Raw genomic sequence first — 21,729 nt, forward strand, 5'->3', positions numbered from 1 at the left:
CCGACTGAGCCACCCAGGCGCCCTTGGGGTGTCTTTTATATTATTTTACAGATGAGAAAACGGGCTCGGTGGGGTATCTGTGGCTCCCTCTCTGACCTCCTGATCTCTGTCTTGTCTAGATTTCTCTCTCATTTCCGCCCCTCCAGGCACGCTGCCTCCTCTCTCACTGTGTGTCACGTGTGCTCACACCTCTGATCCTTTGCCTCAGCCGTATCCTGTCTGTGGCACGTTCTTCCCCAGGACTTTTGCAGGACTCCCTCCCTTGCTTGATCCAGCGTCTCTGTTCAAATGTCACCTCCTCTGAGAGGCCTCCCCTGATCTCCCCATTTGAAGGAGCACTTCCCTTGCCCAGACCATCTGGCCTGTCATTCGGGTTTGCCTTGCTGGCATTTCTGCCAGACAGTGTTCTGCATTGTCCCTTCTCGTTATTTTGGCTTCTCTCCATTGCTAGACTGTAAGACCCTCCAGGTGAGGAATTTTTCTCTGCTTTGGCGACAGATGAAGGAGGTGCTCAGGAGGGCATTGAATGAATGAATGAATGATGTTCCCCGGCCCCAGGATCCCTAGTTTGCACAGAGCACTGCTGGGACTTGGCTCAGGGCCGGGTGACACGGACACTGTGTTTGGTGCCCTGTGGGTCAGTGTCTCTCATCCGTGTCCCCACCTGTCCCCTAGGAGCTGGCCAAGAGGACCCCCGGCAAGCACCCCGACCACCCGGCGGTGCAGAGCGCCCTGCAGGCCATGAAGACCGTGTGCTCCAACATCAACGAGACCAAGCGGCAGATGGAGAAGCTGGAGGCCCTGGAGCAGCTGCAATCCCACATCGAAGGCTGGGAGGTGTGTGCAGGGCTGCGGCCTGCAGGGCCCCGGGGGGCAGGGGCGGCGGGGGGGGGGCNGCCAGCGATCTGGGCACCACATGCAGCCTGGAGGGCGTTTTTTGTTTGGCCTGCACAGTGTTTGTTAAAAAGAAAAAAAAGGAAGTTTAATTGTTCCAGTCAAGCCCACACAAAAGTCTAGATTTCAAGTTTCTTTTGAAAAATCGGGTGCAGTGGACCCCCGTTTTCCCCGACAGCAGCCACTAGAGGCTCCAGTTTTCCTCAGTCCCCACCCCTCCCCATTACTCCCCAGTCTCTCTCCTTCACATGTCACCTTGTCTGCCTGCTGTCCATAGGCCTCAGGGTGCTGTTTAGGGGTCTGCTCCGGGACAGTTCTGGCTTTGACACACCCCTGCTAGGTGACTTTAGCAAATGTCTTAATTTCTCTAAACTTCAGTTTACTCATCTATTCCTGGCACACAGCAGGCACTCCATAAATGGTAGGTACACAGCAGGCACTCCATAAATGATAGGTATTACTGTTACTATCATCACTCTGGCTAGGGTCTGGGGTTCTTGAAATCGTCTCATTGTGCATAATTTATTCATTTAAACCTCCGTGTCTTCCTCGGATTATTAGAGATTTCCTACAGATCTGTTGAAGGAAATGGGACAATCTGAATACATAAAACGATATCAGAGTAAATACAGCTGGAATGGAAGATCAAAAGCAAGGATGAAAGACTCCTAGATTGTTCTCTGAGTCCTGTGCTCAGACCCTTTGGGTTTGCTGGCACTGGCTCGTTCGGGATGTCCACTCTATTCCCTGTGTTCGGGAATCCTGGATGTGACCCTGTGTGGCTGCGAGGTTGACAGTCTGGCTGTAGGGAGAGGCCCGTGTTCAGGGAGGAGCCGGGTATCACGGATTAGCACTTGCCACGTACCCAGCCCCGTCCACTAGGCCTTCCTTTCCTGCCTAAGCTGGAGAACCAAAGGCTGCGTTTCCCAGTCCCCCTTGCAGTTTAGGTTTGGGATGTGATTGGACAAAATCGGATCCGGCTCCTTGCGATTTAGAAGCCGGGATGGGACGGAGGCCACCCTTGCGCTGTGTTTGCAGCAGGGCACAGCCGGGGTGCTCGGCTTTCTGCGGCAGCCTTAGCAGAGGGTCCAGATTCCAGCATCTGGTGTCAAGAGGCATGCGACAGCACTGGACAGCATTGCTGGTGGGGGTGTGTATCGAGCAGGCAGGGGTGGCTCTGAGCTGACAGTTGAGCTGGACGCAGCAGGGCGGTGTTTTCCTGTAGCATCAGGTCGGGCAGGTGGTGCGGGGTGCCCCCTTTCCCTGGGGCAGAGGCGGTGGCTGGTGGTGGGCCAGGTATGCAGCGGTAGCGGTTTTCTGGGAGCCCCGGTTTGGATTCCTGCCTCCCGTAGACATCTGAAGACTGAGTGAGCCCCTTATTTCTTTCCGCTTCAAATATGTAGCTTAGGGGCATCTGGGTGGCTCGGTCGGTTAAGCATCCGACTTCAGCTCCAGTCATGATCTCGCGGTTTGCGGGTTCGAGCCCCACGTCGGGCTCTGTGCTGACAGCTCGGAGCCTGGAGCCTGTTTCAGATTCTGTGTCTCCCTCTGTCTCTGACCCTCCCCTGCTCATGCTCTGTCTCTCTGTCTCTCTCCCTCTCTCTCTGTCTCTCTCTTTTTTAATATTTTATTTATTTCTAGGAGAGAGAGAGAGAGAGAGCGTGAGCAGGGGAGGGTCAGAGACAGAGGGAGACACAGAATCTGAAACAGGCTCCAGGCTCCGAGCTGTCAGCACAGAGCCCGACGCGGGGCTCGAACCCACGAACCGCGAGATCACGACCTAAACAAAAGTCGGACGCTTAACCAACTAAGCCACCCAGGCGCCCCTCTATCTCTCTCTAATATAGCTTGGTGTCTATTTCCAGCAACTGCAAATTGCCAGATATTCAGGTGTGTCCGTGAGGGTGTGTTATCTTAGGCCTTGTTTCAGCCCCATGATGATGTCCCAGCTCCCGTTCTGTCTCTTGGCCCTTCCCCTCCCGGTTCCACGAGAGCAGTAGCTGCATCATCACTGTTCCAGAGCAGGAGGAGACGGGCGTGGCCAGGGCAGTGACGGGGAGCTCTTCTCCTCAGTGGAGGAAAACCTTTCCCAGAAGCCCTGAAGAGACTTCCCCTTTCAGCTCATTGACCAGTAGGTCACGTGGCCGCTGTCCGTAAACATGCTAAGCTAAAGAGTAAATAGAATGGGTGTGTTTAAGCCTCTTTGGGCTTTGAGCTTCCTGGCAGCCAAGGTGAAGAGAGCAGGAGACAAAAGTTACTCAATATTTATTTTCAAAAAAGGAAGGCAGAGCAGTTCTTCTGGGAGACAGAGAGTTTCCTGGAAACCAGCTGAAGAAGAAATTTCTCACACGCATCCCTGTGGAGAGGAGTGTTGAGCAAGCGTTTTGGCAGCCAGAGCCAAAGTGATTTCTGGATGCCTGCTTCTGGTAAGGGCCTAGGGAAGAAAGAACTAAGGGTCTTTGGGGCCCTTTTAGACCCTGGAAAACCTACAGTTTGAGAGTGGCCCTTATTTTGATCACTGTTTCTGGGTGCAGTGGGAGATAAAGTGAGCAGGAATGAAGAATTGCTGGCAGTTATCGAGCCCTGATTACATGTTTCCAATACTAAGGGGAGGTGGTGTGATTATTGCCGTTGGACAGATAAGGAAACTGAGGCATGGTGGCTTGACTTGCAGCTCTGTAGCTCCCCTCCTGCTTCAGGTAAGTTTGTCCTGATTGCCTAATTTTAGTGATAATATCTCTGAAGGAACCGCCTCATTCCTCCTGAGGATAGAGTGAAATGTGGAATGTGAATGCTCTTCAGAAAAAATGGTTTCTGTGCAGTAGAAACTTTTTTGGTTTTTCGTTGTTTTTTTTTTTAACATTTATTTGCGTAACCTCTACACCCAATGTGGGGCTCAATCTCATGACCCCGAGATCAAGAGTCACATGCTCTTCCGACTGAGCCAGCCATGTGCCCCAGTAGAATGGTTTTTAAATGCAGTTGGATCCTTAGGCGACTTGTAAAACTAGTATGTCCTATCTAGAAAAAATCATGTGTAACAGTGAAGCTACTTGCAAAGGCCTCATGCTCTCTGTCGTTACAGCCTCGGGGGCCGGTGAGTGGCAGTGGTTACACGTCTTTACTTCTGATGATCTTTCTGATCATCACTGATCTTTTTATCTGACCTCTTGCCAATCTGGTTAGAAGGCTGCCATTTAGCTCTTGGAATTTGGCCGTCAGGGGACTCATTTGGGGAGGAGGGAGAGCCTCTCCTTGGCTTTCTTGCTGTGTGCTTCTTGCATCATCAGTTTGATCTCTTGATCCAGGGCTCAACCCNTGCTCCCTCCTTTTCAGGCCTGAGACTGGTTTACTTAAAACCAGATAAGTTAATCCATAAATCCATTTTACTAGGGATGGGGAAGTGGCAGTGTGTTGCAATGCCCCGGAAGCGAGTGACTGAGCCAGCTCACTGTGGGGGGTGGGGGGCTCCTTGTCCTCAGTTTCCTCATCTGAAAAGTCTGGATAATGGCGGTCCCTCCTCTTGGGCCACTTGAGGATTCAGGAGAGGATATGCGCACACGGAGCTTAGAGCGAGTGCTCCGTCAACGTCCAGAGGGGCTGGGGCAGCAAAGCAGGATTTCATTCTCATTTTTGTTTTGTTTTGTTTTTTTTGAGTTGAGATAGCATCCTGCGACCTTAGCTCCGGCTCACACCTGGTGTGGGCTGAGCCTCCCGCAGAGGGACACTCTGGATGCAGGCTCCACGGACTTTTGTGTGAAGCTCGCGGCAATAAAAAGAAATGCATGTTCCTAATAAGAAAGAAACAGGGCACGCTCGGCTTGCTGGCTCAGGAAACCCTGATTAAGGAGACCCGGCAGTTGCCCACTCACCCACGAGGGGACAGAAGGAAACAGGAGTGAGGAAACATAAAATTATTACTAATAAAGGAAAAAAAAGGAAAAGACCATAACCACAGTTTCTCCCGTGTCCCTCTCGCCCTTCCCGGGATGCCTTGCGCTCCAGCGGCTGTGGCCTCTCCCCTTTGGAGGAGCCCCCCCCCCCCACCTGTTCTAGAAGAATAGTTGCATAAAACGCCCTTCAGGTTATCAGGTTACCTTTGAAGAGGCAGACACCTGTCCCGGGTAGTGGAGGCTGGTGGGTGGGAGAGTCAGGCCAGCCGGCCTGGGTTCAAGTCCCAGCTCGCTTGCTGACCGGCCATGTGTCCCTTCCCAGCTTGTGCTTCACTCTCCTCTGTAACAAGAGAGTTGTCTTGAGGATTAGCTGGGTTTGTGTCAAACACTCAGAATAGTCGCGGGCACGTGGTAAGCTTGTGCCTCTTCCGTACGCGTTAGTGCTGCTGCAGGGTCGAGCGCACTGTGTGCAGATCCCCAGCCCTGACCATGGGCACCTTGGCGCGTCGCCTCCTTCCTGTGTGTCTGCTCTTCAGTGCCAGCGCTGACCCGGATTCAAGGATTCTGGGGAGTCCGAGGGCCGGCTGGGCTCTCAGCGGAGCTAGGGTGGAAGCAGGCGCCCCCTCTAGTGTCCTTGGCATTTCAGGTGTATTTGGTAAGTGGTCCTTGGTCAAGGCCAAGGAGCAGCTTCCCGTGCTGGGTTCAGGGACCGTCCGTGGTCCCTGGACGTTGACAGAGAGATCAGGTCTAGGCCTGTGTGACGTTGGGCTTCCAGGCCCTGCAGTCAGGCCAGTTATCAGAGTCCCATTTGAGCAGCTACAGCCCCCCTCGGGAGGCGGGAAGGGCTGGTGGGTGGGCATGGATGAGGGGAGGGGAGGAGGTGGCTGAACTGCTGTGTGAGGCCGGCTGGCCCACGGGCCGTTGATGAAGCCCCATCACCCCGGGGGTCACGCTCCCCCAGTTTGCGAGGATACTGGGGTGCAGAAGGCATGTGGTCACAGGAGCCCTGAGCCCGGGCATGGCAGGCTGGCGACCTCGCTGGGTGGCTGTGTGTGAAGTCAGATACCTGCCTGGGGCGTGCAGGCTCCATTCTGTGACTTTCGTGCATGGTGCTCGCTCCTGCCCTAGGCTGCCGAGCTTTCGACCACAGGGAAGCTGGTTTTCCAGGACCCCAAGTGGGCCCCAGAGGGCGTCTCTGGCACTTTGCTGTACCTGCCAGGCCATGGGCATGGAGCAGGGGACGCTGTACTGGGCAGTTAGCAGACAGCCTGATTTCTGAGTTTCTAGAAGCAGTTCCCCTTTACCGGGTCTCAGAAATAACCGAGTAAGCACATCTCCCCAGGGGAGGAACTCCTCCTTGGTTCTGGGTGTTGAATGTTTGGGGAAGGAGACTCTGTGAAGCTTTGGCCCCCTTTCTTTGTCAAGTTCATGTCTGGGCAGAGACAGCATCACGTCTCAGTCTCCCACCACTGTCATCCGCAGGTCTGTCAGATGAACCACCCTGAACCCCACTTTTGTGTAGTATCCCTCAGGCCTGAATGTCATTGCCATTGCCAACCTATGAATGGGACCTGGTCCTTATCTTAATGTATTAGTTCAAGTACATGGCTGGCTGCTGAAAGGAGGGAGAATGGCATGACTGGGGTGGAAGCTTCTTACTTGGGAGCAGAGCAGGCTGGGGGCGGGGTGGCTCTGCTGCATTTGGACCCTGGTTCCTCCCGGCTTCTTGCTTCGCTACCTGCTACAATATACTCCACCACCATGGCTATCTTCCAGCCTGTGACAAGAGCGAAGGGAAGGAGAGGAGAGGAAGTTCTTTTCTTTCAAAGGAATAATGTAAAAGTGGGGCACACCAGCCATATTTAGTCACGTGACCACAGCTGGAGCAAAGGATGCTGGGAAACGGAGTCTGCAGTTCGGCAGCTCAGTGGTAGCTAAACTGCATTCCCGTGGCTGCGAGCAGCATGGGCTGGCATCCGTGCCCTCCCCAGGTGTGTTTCCAGCACCCTCTTGTTTAGCACTTTGTGGGCTCTGTGCCTTGGTCCTTGGGCCTCCCCGAGCTCCAGACAGACCTGTGGCGCCCTCCTCCCCCACCCGGTGCCTTTCCTGACCCCGCCGCCTGGAACCTCACAGAGGGTCGGCGAACTTCACACACACTGACGTCTTAGCATCGATGGCCGCCTAGAGTTTGGGATTTGTTTCCATCTGTAGTCATGTCTGCAGCTAAAGCAAGTGCTGTAAGAATCCTGCCCCACTGATGTTCACCCTGTGTTTATCACCTGCTCCACAGGCATTTCTTGAGCACCTGCCGTGTGCCCAAGAGTGTTACAAGTGCTTGAGAAACAGTGGCAGGTGCTTAATAATGTGGGTAATGCTTTCTGTCCTTATAGAAGTGGCATTCTAGTGGGAGAGATATAATAACAAGTCAAGACCTAAATGAGGAAGAGATAGGCAACCCCTCCACCCCCAAACTCCCAACAAGAACTGAACCGAAATAAAACCATATGCCAATTGGGTCCGATGGGTCATTTCCCTTCCCTGAGCCCAGGTCTCCCTTCTGTGAAATGGGCATCTTGAGATGCTCTTCCCGGCATTGTTCTGGCGTGTTCCGCAGATAGAAGCCATCGATCAGACTGTTTGGATTTTCTGTCCGCTGACAGATTTGCCTGCAGTGGTGCATTTAGGGTCTGGGGTGTGAGGAGGCAGAGGTAGGCTCTGTCTCTGGGAAGCAAGGTGTTCTCCCAGATTGGCCAGCTCATACCCTGTGCCATTGTCACTCTCCCAGGGCTCTAACCTCACGGACATCTGTACCCAGCTCCTCCTGCAAGGGACTCTGTTAAAAATCTCTGCGGGCAACATCCAGGAGAGGGCCTTCTTCCTCTTCGACAACCTCCTTGTCTATTGCAAGCGGAAATCCAGGTGAGTTGCTGGGGGAGGTTGGGGGCGGGGCTGGAGGCAGGGATGGGGTGAGACACTGACAGCTTTCTTAAGGGGACATCGTAGGCTTGTCACTTCCCTCTCCTGGCCTCCCTTTTCTCGTCTTAGCTGAGAGTTTGTTCTAGACCAGCGCTGTCTAATAGAAATATAAGGTGGACCACATGAGTCATTTAAAATTTTCTAGCCGTCACATTAAAAAAAGCAAAAAGAAATGGGCAAAATGAATTTAAATATTATATTTTGTTTTTCCCAGTATATCCCTAAATATTATTATGTTCATGTATATAACCAACATATAATCAATTTTTGAAAATTACTAAAGAAGTATTTTGCGTCTTTTTTTTTTTTGGTACTTTCATTAAGTCTTCAAAATCTGGTGTGTATTGTACACTTACAGCACGTCTCAATTTTTCCTACTTGTTTCAAGTGCTCAATTGCCACATGTGACTTGTGGCTGCCATATTGGCCGATGTGGGTCTTGATGGTCGTAGAAACTTGGAAATTCTTTTTGACACTAACACCCTGTGATTCTAAGACCCAGTGGTGGGAGATCAAGGGCAGAAGGCTCTTGTACTATTAAGCTTGCTGAGGAAAAGGATAGTATCTTTGTCACCTTTGTATCTTTCACAGGAGTGAATGGATGGGCGAGTGAGTGGGGTTTTAGAAGATAAGCGGTTGGTGGTTGAAGGGAGGTAGGGAGGATGGATGTGTGAATTGATTTATGGATGGATACATGAGTAGATGAAGGAGCAATGAAGGAGGTGAGTGGTTGGAGATGTAAGGAGAAGGCTGGATGGAGAGATGGACAGAGGCTGGGGGCATGTATGGGTGTTTGGGTAGTTGGAGATGTGGATATGAGGACACGATGAGCTGACAGAGGTGTGTTCAGATGAGTGGTGAGTTGGGGCCTTTGTGTACGAATGCTAAGTGAATGGGAGGGATGGTCATAAAATGGGAGATGGTCAGGTGGGTGGATGGATGGATGGATGGATGGATGGATAGGTGGATGGGTGGATGGATGGATGGTTGGATGGATGGATGGATGGATGGATGAATGGATGGATAGTTGAGAGTTGCTGGAGTGGTTGGATTCTGAGATGGAGGGTTGGATAACTGGATGACCGAGTGGTTGGGTGGCTGGAGAGAGGGAGAGTTGGGGATGGAGGGGTGTGGGGCATGAGTGGCTTGTTGGCTGGGCTGGGTAGATTGATAGACTGAGAGTCCGTCTTTCAGTTTTTTTGAAGACAGTCTCAACCCAGCCCTTCTGAATCCTCCTTCCTGTTACCTTGTTCATGAAACAGTGACTTTCTAGAGGCTTCTTCACTCCTTTCATAAAAGCTGAGGCTGAGGGGAGGTCCAGACCCTGTGTCCTCTACCTTTCTTTGTGGTTCTAGGCATGTCCCTTACTGTCCCTGAGCCTCAAGGAGCCTCATTTTCCTGGTCTGTTTCTGCTGCCCTCCTAAGGTGGTGGCAAGGAACCTTTCCATAGGATGAGCTGTGGTGTTCCACGCATGCGTGTGAGCTTTGCTTTCTCCTCCAGCCTGACCTCTCTGAGCCTCAGTTCTCTATTCTGTAGAATGGGGATGATTAACCCCCTTCTTACAGTAGTGTTTGGTTTAGAGCCAAGCTCCTTACATTTGAATCCCTGTTCACATTTCTGTAGCCTTGTGACTTTGCCTCTGTTTGCCTCAATTCCCTCATCTGTAAAATAGGGAGAATTATCGTATTTATCTGGAAGAGTCATTGTGAAGAGCAGGTGTGTTAAGCGTGTCTAGCACGTAGTAAGTGCACAAAATAAGGGTGAGCTGCTGTTACTGTTCACTCACCCCCATACCTGTCCACTCACAGGTGCAGCACCAGGCTCTTCTACAGGCCCCTTCCCCTCTCCCCTTCCTCCCTGTGCTGGTTTGGTCCCCCATTAACACCCCCTTTCCCTTCCTCCTCGCTTCCCTCGTGTTCTCACCAGGGGCCATCCTGACAGCCCTCCCCCTTCCCTGCCAGCTGCCCTGGGCTGTGTGAAGCAGGCACTTTTCCCAGAACACTGGGGTTTAGAAAACAGAATGTCCCTTCAGGCCTGTGTGACCTGCTTTGGCCCCAGTGAGGCCCTTCCTCCATGGGCGTAGTCACACCTGTCGGAGCTGATTCTGCGGGTGCCGGATTCCAGGTGGGCCTTCCAGGGCTGGCCCTGCTGCTGGCACGAGATGAGCTCTTCTTCCAAGGCTGTTCCCTGCCTCGGATCTGGGGCGAGCAGGCTGGCCGGAGGGGCAGGGCACATCTGTCTCCCGAGACGNGGGGACCAGAGGTCTGGGCAGGGGCGGCTGGAGCTCTCGGCCCCACTGATGTGCTCACAGGAAACGCCTGCTGCGGCTAGGTGTCTGCCGGCTGTTTTGTCTCTGCCTGGGTCATGCGGGGCACCGCCCGTCCGGGACTCGGGTCAGGGAAGGTCTCTGACTCACAGTGCTTCTGGCCTAATTCAAATGTAGAGGCTCCTTGGATGTCAGAAGCGCCAGGAGTGTTGGAAGAGCCCACCTCCCCATTCTTCAGAATGGGAAACTGAGCCCCCAGGAAGGGAACCCGAGAAGAGCTAAGTTCCTAATGTCTCAACAGCCTGTCTAGCATCTCGGAGGCGTCAGCAGCACGTAGCGTAAGGGCACAGCAGCCTTGCTGCGTGGCCTTGGGCAGGTTATGTCAGCTCTTTGTGCCTCTATTTTCCTATCTGTGAAATGGGGTTAAAAGTAGTCCCCATCTGATGGGATTGTTTTTGTAGATGAAGTAGGATAACACATGTAAGCCTGGCTTATGTATGTGAAGGAGAAGAAATACCAGTCTGTCTTCATGCCGGTGTCTCTGGGACTTTCCATCACAACTCCCACCCCAGACCCTTTGCTCCTGGAGTCTTCCTCGTTCTGAGTAAATGGCACTAACCATTCACCCAGGAGCCGAGGCCGGAATCATAGTTGACCTTGATGCTGACCTGCCTCACCCCACACCCACTTCATCAGCAAGTCCTTTCAATTCTGTCTCCAAACTCTGTCCAGAACNAAATTTTTTAATAAGATTTTTAAAGCTGTTTTTATTTATTTTTGAGAGAGAGCATGAATAAGGGTGGGGTGGGGGGCCAGAGAGAGAGGGAGGATCCCAAGCAGGCTCAGTGCCGTCAGCACAGAGCTCGATCCCATCAACTGTGAGATCATGACCTGAGCTGAAATCAAGAATCAGATGCTTAACCAACTGAGCCACCCCGGTGCCCCTAAATGATTGTAAAATGTACACGGAAACACAGAAATAACTATGACAGTTTTGAAAGTGGACAAAGCCAGGGGACTTGTACTGCTGACACCCAGGTTACTGTACAGCTGCATTAATGAAGACGGTTTAGTGCTGCGGGCGCCGAGGTGGCTCAAGCATCTGACTCTTGATTTCAGCTCAGGTCATGATCTCACTGTGGGTTCAAGCCCCACGTAGGGCTCTGCATTGACCCTGCAGAGCCTGCTTGGCATTCTCTCTCTCTCTCTCTCTCTCTCTCTCTCTGTCCCTGCCCTCCCTGGCTTGTGCTCTCTCTGTCTCTCTCAGAATGAATAAATAAACTCTAAAAAAATTATTAAAGAAAAAGGGAGGGTGCACCTGGGTGGCTCAGTCAGTTAAGTGTCGACTTCAGGTCAGGTCATGATCTCACAGTTCATAAGTTTGAGCCCCAGATCAGGCTCTGTGCTGACAGCTCGGAGCCTATATGGGATTTTGTGTCTCCCTCTCTGTCTGCCCCTCCCCCACTCATGCTCTGTCTCTCACTCTCTCTCAAAAATAAAAAATAAACATAAAGAAAGACAATGTAATATTGGTGTAAAAACAAATAGTTTGGTGGAATAGAATGGTGAGTCCAGGAGCAGACTCCCTGCCCCTCCGTGAAAATGCTCATTTATTTGAGTTTCAACAAAAAGAGCCAGTGAAGTTCAATAAATGATGCTTGGTCAGTTTGATATCCAATGGAGAGGCAGAGGGGGGGAATAAGTCTTGACACTTAGCTCACACAATATACCAAAAATAACTTCAGATGGATCATAGATTAGATGTGCAGGGTAAAACCATAAGGTTTCCAGAAGAAGGCATAGGAGACTGTCATTGTGATATGGTGATAAGGGAAGATTTCTTAAATAGGACAAAAAGTGTAGTTCTAAAGGAAAAGAAGATTCAACAGATTATGTTAAAATTAAAAATTGCTCCTCAAAAGACACCAGGAAGAGAGTAAAAAGGTAAAACCTATGGACTAGGGGTCTTGGCCACGGAAGTGACAAGGGACACGCATCCCAAGCATAGTAAAGAAGTCCTGGAGCCAAGTTCGACTCTCTGCCTATTTTTTTATAAATAAAGTTTTATTGGCACATGGCCACGCCCATTGGTATTGCCTGTATACTTTCATGCTGCAAGGGCAGAGCTGAATAGTTGATGTAGACCATGTGTCAGGCCCACAAAACTGAAAATGTTTACTATCTATCTGACCCCTTTCAGAAAATGTTTGCCAAGTCCTGCTATAAATCATAAGGAAAAGAGAGCCTAACGGAAAAATACGCAAGGGGTAGTTGTTTCACAAAAGGCCCTGGCCCACCGGGCGGCATGGGCAGTAAACATGGATCTGCTCAGCCTCATTGCTCTTCGGGCAAGTGCAGGAGAAATGGTTAGTGGGCCAGCACTGCGTGGCCACCGGAACGGCCACAGTGGGCCTTAAAGACAGAGGCTGTGGAGTCACTGGATTGTCCCCGCTCTGCGGAGGCGGGAGAACTGGTGCAGCTGGTTAGGAAACGGCATCTCTAGGGAGGCCGCCCGTGTGCCCTCCCTGTGGCTCCGCAGCTCAAGCCCTGGGGAGATAACCCGCAGAGTGTGCACGCTGGCCTCCAAAGGACACGCACGCCAGTCACAGCGACACCAACCTGGACACCCCTGTCCCCGTCACCCTTTGTCGTTCCGTGTGTGTCAGGTTCCAAACCAGGGCCAGCGAATCCAGGGGGTCAGAGGCCAGGATGCTGGTGACCCTTGCAGGGGGAGTGTCCGGCAGAGGGCCCCGTAGAGGGTCCTGGGGGTGTTTAAAGTGATGATAAGAGTGTGCCCACTCCGTGAAAGTGAAACGAGCCACGTAGCTCATCGTGCATTTTTTCCTGTATGGCTTTTATAATTAAAATTTTTTTTCCAATGTTTACTTTTGAGAGACAGAGCGTGAGCAGGGGAGGGGCAGAGAGAGAGGGAGACACAGAATCTGAAACAGGCTCCAGGCTCTGAGCTGTCAGCACAGAGCCCAACACGGGGCTCGAACTCATGAACCGTGAGATCACGACTGAGCCAAAGTCGGACTCTTAACCGACTGAGCCACCCAGGCGCCTCTGGGTTTCATAACTTAATAAAAAGTCATAGAGGCGCGTGTATGTGCACACACGTATAGGTGGGCATAGATGCAGAGAGGGCACACCCTGAAACCAGAGCGTGGTCTCCGTGCCCTTCTCCACAGGCCGCCAGGCGTGGGCGTCCTTTGTAGCAGATCAGATCACGTTAGTGCTCCTCCCAGACCCTCCCCGCGGTCCCCGCTACACACTTGCAGGAGGAGCCCGTCTTCACCACAGCCCCCAGGACCCTGCGGGACTTGCCCGCGCGGCCGCTCCGACCCCTTGCCCTACACACGCCCTCAGCACCAGCCGGCTCGCTGCTCCTTGCCACGCGGAGTTGTCCCTCCGCCTGGATGTGCCTCCCTAGATGCCCTCCCTCACCTTCCCTAGGCCTCTGCTCCAAAGCCACGTCTTCAGTGAGGCCTCCCCTGACCACCTCTCCCTCCTCTGTCCCAGCTAAAATCTGCACCCCACCACCTTCCCCAACCCGCTTCTTGCTTGGTTCTTCTTCTCCTCCTCCCCTCCCCCTTCCTCTCCTCCTTCCTCTCCTCTGCCTCCTCCTCCTCCTCCTCCCCTTCTCCTTCTAAGCCTCAACTGTTTTATTTTAATCAAAAACATACACATTGCATTCAGTAAACATTCTTTTCATATGCAGCCAAGGTCTTTTTGAGAGCAAGTTCACTCTTAACATAAAAAACAACTTACGCTTATCAAAGTCTTTCCAAAGCAGTCAACCTAATTTTCAGAGCGACAGCTCTCTTTCCACGTGCCTGTGTCCTCCCTTACGCAATCCGTGCATGACAGGTGCACGCTGGGCAAACAGATTCGGGAACATCACTCACCAGCTGGCGCAGAGTGGCCCTCCCGCCCCGAGCGTTCATCCTCTGCTTTATTTTAACCACAGCGTTTGGCACTCCTGACGTAACGTGTGTTTGACTTCTCTACTTGGCATCTGTCTCTGTGTCCCCTGGCCCCTTATGGTGGAGGATGAGATCTCAGAGGCTTTGTTTTATCCGCTTCTGCAGCCCCAGCACCTGGCGGAGTGCCTGGCACCCAGCAGGTGTTCTCTGAGTGCTTGTTGACTGCACGGGTGAGCGCTTCCCCTTGGCCCCAACTTGGCATCCTCTCCATAGGAAGCACGGTCGGAGGTTTGTTGAGTGACCGAGTGAGCGACACACTGAGCTGAGTGAGGGAATGAATGGTGGGCAGGCGGATGTGGATGGCTGTGTGGACCACCGACTCCGGGCGCCCTCCCTCTCTGGTCTGACTTCAGGAAGCTTCCCTTTGTGAGACCCTCTGAGAACCCCTGCCCACTTTCTAGCCCCAGAGGAACGGGTTTCTGCCGCTTCTCGTTCCTTTCTCATGAGCGTCTGCTATCAGCTGAAAGTAGCTAGCTCCGTGAGGCCAACGAGACGACTAGATGTTTTCCAGATGGGGAACTGGGGCTGGGAGTGGAGAAGTGTGGCTTGTTCAAGTCATCCAGCCACCAGCCGAAAACCCGTGCTTCTGAGCTCAGTGCAGCGCCTCCCATCTCTGGGCCCCCTTCTGTACCACCGCTCTGCTTCCCTTTGCTCGGCCGAGCCCCCGTGAGGCGAGACATGGGGTTATCGACTTCCTGTTGTCTTTCAGGGTCACTGGGAGCAAGAAATCCACGAAGAGGACCAAGTCCATCAATGGCTCCCTCTACATCTTCCGGGGTCGCATCAACACTGAAGTCATGGAGGTGGAGAACGTGGAAGACGGGACAGGTAGAGCCCGGCCCCACCTGCTCTGTGGCACAGTCTCTGTTTGATCTTTTTCCTTGTATTTGAAATGTACCCTACCTAAGGAAAGTACCCGAAACGCACGCACATCAAGGGAACACTTGGGTAGTCACGGTTCAAGCTAATAAGTAAAACACCGTCTAATGAAAATTTGTTTAAAAACTTTGCTGAAAGGGTTATCTCATTATATGCATACTAAATGGCTTCAAAGATACACATGTAGTTATATATAGATTTAGGTATCTGTTTAAAGGGTCAACAAAATTGTATATTCTTTTGCATCTTGCTTTGTGTTTCTGCACGGTGTTGGCTTCCGCTGCTCTGTAATATTCTCTTGTGTGGATAGCCCGTAGCTCATTCATTCCTTTGGTGATAGATATTTGGGCCATTTCCGCTGTTTGCTATGATGAACATTGATGCTGTGAGCAGTCTTGTGCACCCCTCTTTTTGTGCATGTGTCCTTGAACTTGGCTAGAGCAGGAGTTCCTAACCGGATTTGAGACACTGACTCCTTTGACAGTGTCACGAAACCTGTGGACCCCTCTTCAGATTTAGGGTATGGCCAGCTTCAGCTTCCCTGATGACGCCTGCCTCTTTTCAAAGACGTTGGCCTCTTCCTGTCCCAGCCAGCTGTGCGTGAGGGCCCTCGACTTGGCGCTGTTGGGCTGGTGCTCAGTTTTAAGTAGCCCAAGTGCCCCCAACGAGATGGGCAGGGAGGCTGGCACACATTCCCAGGCTTTGGGGCTCCTGCGTTTGTAGCCGGACTGTGAGGTCTCGAAGCCCCTGTAATTGAGGGGTGGGAGGGGTCCTTGTTTGCAGATCTCCCTTGCCCACCGGAGAATGGAGACGAGAGGGAGTGAGCATTTGCAGAGTTATGTGTTCACCTCTCATACCCTGATCCTGTCGATGCCCGCCACCCCCTCTTTCTGGAGCGAGATGCACTGGTCCCGTGACCTTGCTTGCAAGTGTGTGGTGGGGAGTGTTCCGAGTTGTGTGACCGAGTCTGCGCTGACCCCCTTTGCCTTCTGGCTCCGCCAGCGGATTACCACAGCAACGGCTACACCGTCACCAATGGCTGGAAGATCCACAACACGGCCAAGAACAAGTGGTTTGTCTGCATGGCCAAGACGGCGGAGGAGAAGCAGAAGTGGCTGGACGCCATCATCCGCGAGCGGGAGCAGCGTGAGAGTGAGTGGGCCCTCTCACGTCCCCCCACCCCTCCCCCGAAGAGTGTAGCTTTGGGGGCTTTCCTGGGATTCTGGGGGGTATGTATGACTTCCCCAGGCTGGTCACTTCTGCGGAGTGAGGACTGTGTTCTGGAAGCAGGTCATTGAGGGGCCAGGGAGCTCTGGGACTATGTTATAACTCGGTGATCTCTTGGGTCACCTGAGGTCGTTTGTTAGAGCCCACTCGACTGATGGTGAAACTGAGACCCAGTGGAAGGGACTTGCCCAAAGGTATGTCGATATGGTTGCTGTCCTGGGATTCTTGGCACCCTTGACCCTTGAGGGCTGGTAGCCAGGATGCTCCCTACATGCCTCTGGCTCCCCTCCCCTCCCCCCTACGGATCTGTTATCTTCCATTGGGGTTCTTTGTGCTGGAGACACAGAGTCTCCATCTGGGATGAGGGTCCTTGGGGGCTGCTCAGGCTCCCTGGAGGAAGCTTGTATGCCCTGCAGGGCTGGGGGTGGTGATCGGGTGGGGTTGGGCCAGGCGCTGGATTATTGTGCAGAGACCACCAGGCTGGGAAGAGGGCACCGCGCTGTGTCCAGGCGCAAGCTACTCAGTGACGTCTTCTGATAAGTGGGGATAGAAGTCCCTGCTGCAGAGGGCGGTAATGCCGCTATGTGAGGTCTGCAGTGGACCCTCCTCCCTCCCCCTCCCCCCTTTGCCGAGGAGGAAACACGTATGGTTTTCTCCGGATCCGAGACCTTCCACTTGGATGTGTCCTGTGTCATACACCTCCCCCACTTGCCACGTTGATCAGAAGGCCTAGTTTCCACCCCATCTTCTGCCCCAAACCTGTACGTTCTTCATCTCAGTCCCTGGCTCCTCCATTCGCCTGGGGGCTCAGATCCAAACTCCTGGTGCCCTCCCTGATGTCCGCCCACTCCCCAAATTCCACTGGTGAAGCCCCTTTCCCACGCCACCTTATATGTGCCAGATCCGCCTGGATCTCTCTCCTCTTTACTCTCTCCCCCACTCGCCCCCCTGTAAGTCACCATCCTCCCTCAGGAATACCAGCCCAGCATGGCTAGGTCTGTTGTTTTGGTTTGTTTTGTTTCCTGGAGAAGCTAGATTCTAAGTTCTCAGGTGACATTTCTTGATTTTATATATTGGGTCAAAATTTATTCAGTCGGCCTTAGGCCAAATAAACAGGAGCACCTGGCTCCTGGCTGGGAAAGCTTGTTGAGTTCTGAAACAGAGCAGAGCTGCGTGTGTGCTCAGGACCAGGGGTGGGGTTCAGGGGTGTGGCCTGGGGGTGTGGCCTCATCTGGGTGTGGCTGATCAGTGTCCTATGGTTAGAATGGAAGCTGCAGTGAGTTGGGGGGTATTTGCCATCCTGTATGTAGGGTGTGGCTTCAGGGGGCCTCAGTCTTTAGAATCTAGTGTTGTTCAAACCTTGACCTCAGGGCAGGGCTTACAGGGGTGGTGCCTTCTGTGATGCTGAGCACAGATCTGGAGACAAACTTCCTGGGTCTGAATGCTGATCCCACCGCTGTCTAGGTGGGTAACCTCAGATGGACAGGTTGATTTCTCTGGGCCTCGGTTTCTTCATTTATAAAATGAATATAATTTTGCCTTAGAGGTTTCTTGAGGACTAAGTGTCATAGAGTAGGCACCTATGGCACTTTCTCTTAATGTTTGTAAGTGCCATTGTTGGGAATGGACGGGGTCCAAGTAGAAAATGTGGGGCAGGGATCTGGTCAGCGTTCTGTATGTATTGTTTAGAGAAATGGGCAACTTTTTACCCCTGGAAGGAAGAGCTCAGAAAGGTCAGGCTTCCTGATAACCTCTGACTTTGGAAACCCCTTCTCAGGTTGAAGGGTTGAATAAGCTTGACTGCTTATTACCCCGGGACTTGACCTCTCTGGGCCTCAGCTTTGCCATCTGTAAAATGGGGGAGAGTAACCACCCTCCCCTACAAGGCTGTGTGCGAAGTCAGTGGCAGGTGCCCAGCACAGGGATTGACATGCAGTGAGTGCTCTCTGGATGGCCCGGGCAGGGGCAGTAGCGGGGCCACCACAGGCCTGCCCCTCTGCTCCCCAGTGCTGGTGCTCCCCGCTGTGCTGACCATGCCCCCTCCGCAGGCCTGAAGCTGGGCATGGAGCGGGACGCCTACGTCATGATTGCGGAGAAGGGGGAGAAGCTTTACCACATGATGATGAACAAGAAGGTGAACCTGATCAAGGACCGCCGCAGAAAGCTGAGCACCGTCCCCAAGTGCTTCCTCGGCAAGTGAGTGGCCCCGCCCAGGCCCCCGCGGGGTCCCTGGGCAGATTCCAGGCAGCAGGTGGGGTGGACTGTGCCCACCCGGCTCTTCCCCAGGAGCCCTGCTGGGCAGAGCCGCTAAAGCACCCCGCGACCCTTGTGCAGCAGACCTCGGAGGTCAGGGAGGACCAGGGCGTCCCCACAGCAGGTCTTTCACATGTGTCCTCCCACAGCTCATTATGTCGTGACCCGGTGCATACGTCCGGTGACACACGATTGGAGCCTGTTTCACACCTACTGTGCTGGACGCACTCTGAAGATACCGGCTCTGTTTCTATCCTGTCCCGTCCTTTGTTTGCTCTTCATTTCCTCATTTGTTTTCATGCTAAGCAAGGTCCGTGACATTGATTTCACAAACCACTAAAGGGTTGCCACATGGATTGGAAAACACTGCCCTCACACTCCGAGGGAAGTGTGTTTAGCACGGGGGTTATTTCAGAGTTGCTGGAGGTGCAGACGCGGGCCAATCCGCCAGGCTGCCATCTCCAAGGACCACAGACGAACCAGCTGAAACAGAGACTTCCTTTCTCACAGTCCTAGGGGCTGGCGGTCGGTTGGTCGGAGATCAGGGTGTGGGCCGGGCCACTGTCTGCCGGGGCCTCCCTTCCCGAGGTACATGTGAGGGAGAAGGGGAGGCTTCTGGAAGCTTTTCAGTATCTGAGAGCCTCCAATTACTTCCTCTGTTCCTTCCTAATAATAAAACATTTTACCCCCTGCCCTCAATTTATAACCAAGGAGCAAGCGGGTCAGAGCACAGGTGTATCTTAAACCCAGATTTACATGTGATTCACCTGGTGGGGGCGGCTGGGGATGGAGAGAGGCGGCACAATACAGGCCCTGTGAAATCGCCAAGCTGTGCGCCGGCTGGCTGTGCTCTCCGCGTGGTGGTCGACGCCAGGGACACCGCGAGCGCCACCCTCAGGGAGCTGGTGGTCCAGCAGGGGACGGAAGTCAGCCTTTGAGGCGTGGACTTCACTTAGAATTAATTCACTTAGAAGTCACCCTAAAGCTTTTTTTAAAAAAAACATTTATTTATTTTTGAGAGAGAGTGAGCAGGGGAGGGGTAGAGAGAGAAGGAAACACAGAATCAGAAACAGGCTCCAGGCTCTGAGCTGTTAGCACAGAGCCTGACGGGGGGCTCGAACTCATGAACCGCGTAATCATGACCCGAGCCAAAGTCGGTCGCTTAACCGACTGAGCCCCCCCAGGTGCCCCCACCCAAAAGCTTTTGAAGAGGCCTTGGATAAAAGCTCCTCTATTATTCTATCTCCATGGACCAGGGGAAAGGTGATTTGGACTAAGAGAGTCACAGTAAAGATGAGGGAAGTGGTCACATTCTGGATCACTTTGAAGGTGACAGCATTTGCTGGAAGGTCCTGGAAGGCTTGAGTTGCCGCTTGCTGAGAAGGGGAAGGAAACAGACAGAGGAGCAGGTTTGGGGGGGTGGTTAGTAGAGCTCAGATGCTCCTTTTGGACAGGTTACTTTGAGATTCCTAGACCCCGGATGGAGGTGCTGACTTCTTACTTGGATATAGATCTTCACTTGGGAAGAAAAGACTGGGTTGGAGAAGTAGATGCAGCGCGTGTGGGTATTTCCATGGTTTTTAAAGCTGTGGGACTGAAATCATGCAGGGAGAGACGAGGCAGGTGGGGGCCGTGGGGCTGCCGGCATCTGGAGGAAGGGCTGGCCAGGGAGCCAAGAGGGAGTGGGCAGAGGGGTGGGAGGCCCTTGGGCAAGGCTGGTGCCCTTGTGCAGCAGACCTCGGAGGTCAAGGGGGATCATGGCGTCCCCACAGCAGGTCTTTCAAATGTGTCCTCTCACGGCTCATTATGTCGTGACCCGGTGCAAGGGTGGTGCCTGAGAAGCAGGTGGAGAGGGTGCAGAGACCCGGCGCAGTGGCAGCCGGGTTTGGATGCGTTCAGGCTGAAGGTCCCGGTAGGCTTTCAAGTAGCGACATTGGCCAGGCCTTGGGAGACCCAGCGTGGAGCTGGGGCAAAGCGCGCCCGTCACGGCCTGAGGCTTGTGGCTGAAGGGGCAGCAGGCAGGGGAGTTGGGGTGGTGGGGTCCTGGGGGGGGTGTCCNGTGCGGCCCCAGCCCTGCAGGAAGCGGGCAGGGGCCGCCTGGCGCCCCTCCATCAGCTAGTCTTTAATCCCTGAGCAGAAAGGAGGTTGTTCTCTCAGGAGGGGCTTCTTCCGGCACCCCCCCCACCCCCGCACTGGGTCAGAGGACCTCTCCGCCTTCTGCCAAGCCCCTTGGGGAGCTTAGTCCAGCCGGATGGGATAACCTGCCTGTGATTAGAGCCTCAGCGGGTGTTCTGTCTCCTCAGGAAGGATTAGGGTAGATTTCTTTTACCGCCCATTTGAAGCAGGGCCAGGATTGGAGCTTGTTTTATAATCACCAGGGCCTTAAGGACCAGACTTCCTGCAGAAGACTCTTCTAATGGATCTCTTCTCCCGTGGAGATTTGCTCTGTGCCCAGCCCCAGCTCGTGACCTTCCTCGTCTCCCACCAGGGCTCAGCTCCCAGGTCCTCTCCTGCAGGAGCATCCTCCGTCCCCTCGTCACCTTGGGTGGAAGGAACCTGTAGCCACAAAGACATGATTATCAAACCTTGCTCCAGGCACTTACCCCCTTATCCCCGTTTTAAGGGTGAGAGAGTTGAGGCCCAGAGAGGGAAGAGGTCCTGCACAGGTCACACAGCCACAAGTTGGGGGCTGGGATCCGAACCCAGGACTCTGTCCCACCCCGTTCTGCTGCACACACCCGTGTTTACCTCTCTTCTGCGCATTTCATTCTTCCCTGATAGTTACTTTCTCCACATCCATCTGCACTCCTCGATGAGGAATCCATGAATACAAAAAGTGTCTGACTTTTCTTGTAACTTCTGAGGGTTGGGCTTTGAGTCAGACTTGGACTCAAGCCCTGGTTCCCCAACCTTCTAGCTTTGTGACTTGGGGCAAGTTTCTTAACCTCTCTGAGCTTCAGTAAATGATCAGTTAATGAGAAATAAGAAAACCTGCCTCACGGGATTGTCCGAGGCCGCAGCCAGAAGATGCACGTGACGTGCTCAGCACGGTGCTGCCGAGAGCAGTGGCCCGTTTCTGCTCTGCGAAGAGGCAAGACTCATGATGAAAATCGAGGAATAAAATCTGTGTATTTGCATGGGGCCTCATGGGAGGAGCATGACATTTGCCCTCTGGGAGCCTCCAATCAGCTGGGCAGACAGAGTTGATCCATCCATTCATCCGTGCTGTTTGCTCGGTGTTTCCTGAGCCCTTGCTGTGTGCCAGCACCGAACCAGACAGACAAACCCAGCTTCATGGAGAGACCTGTGCAGCGGGGACATCGAAAACAGACACCAGACAAACACCAGTTAGGA

At 53.2% G+C, this 21,729-nt stretch overlaps 1 protein-coding gene across 1 annotated transcript in view; it reads left to right on the plus strand.

Annotated features, from left to right (window-relative positions):
- PREX1 (phosphatidylinositol-3,4,5-trisphosphate dependent Rac exchange factor 1) overlaps positions 1 to 21,729 on the plus strand; it is a 181,688-nt gene that overhangs the window by 107,422 nt on the left and 52,537 nt on the right. The window contains exons 8-12 of the mRNA XM_077778338.1: positions 676 to 837; positions 7,573 to 7,706; positions 14,726 to 14,844; positions 15,898 to 16,047; positions 18,171 to 18,318. Coding sequence (XP_077634464.1) covers positions 676 to 837; positions 7,573 to 7,706; positions 14,726 to 14,844; positions 15,898 to 16,047; positions 18,171 to 18,318 — 713 coding nt within the window. The remainder of the gene's footprint in view (positions 1 to 675; positions 838 to 7,572; positions 7,707 to 14,725; positions 14,845 to 15,897; positions 16,048 to 18,170; positions 18,319 to 21,729) is intronic.

The sequence above is a fragment of the Crocuta crocuta genome, unplaced genomic scaffold (genome assembly GCF_008692635.1).
Source record: "Crocuta crocuta isolate KB4526 unplaced genomic scaffold, BGI_CrCroc_1.0 scaffold27, whole genome shotgun sequence".
Classification (NCBI taxonomy): Eukaryota; Metazoa; Chordata; class Mammalia; order Carnivora; family Hyaenidae; genus Crocuta; species Crocuta crocuta.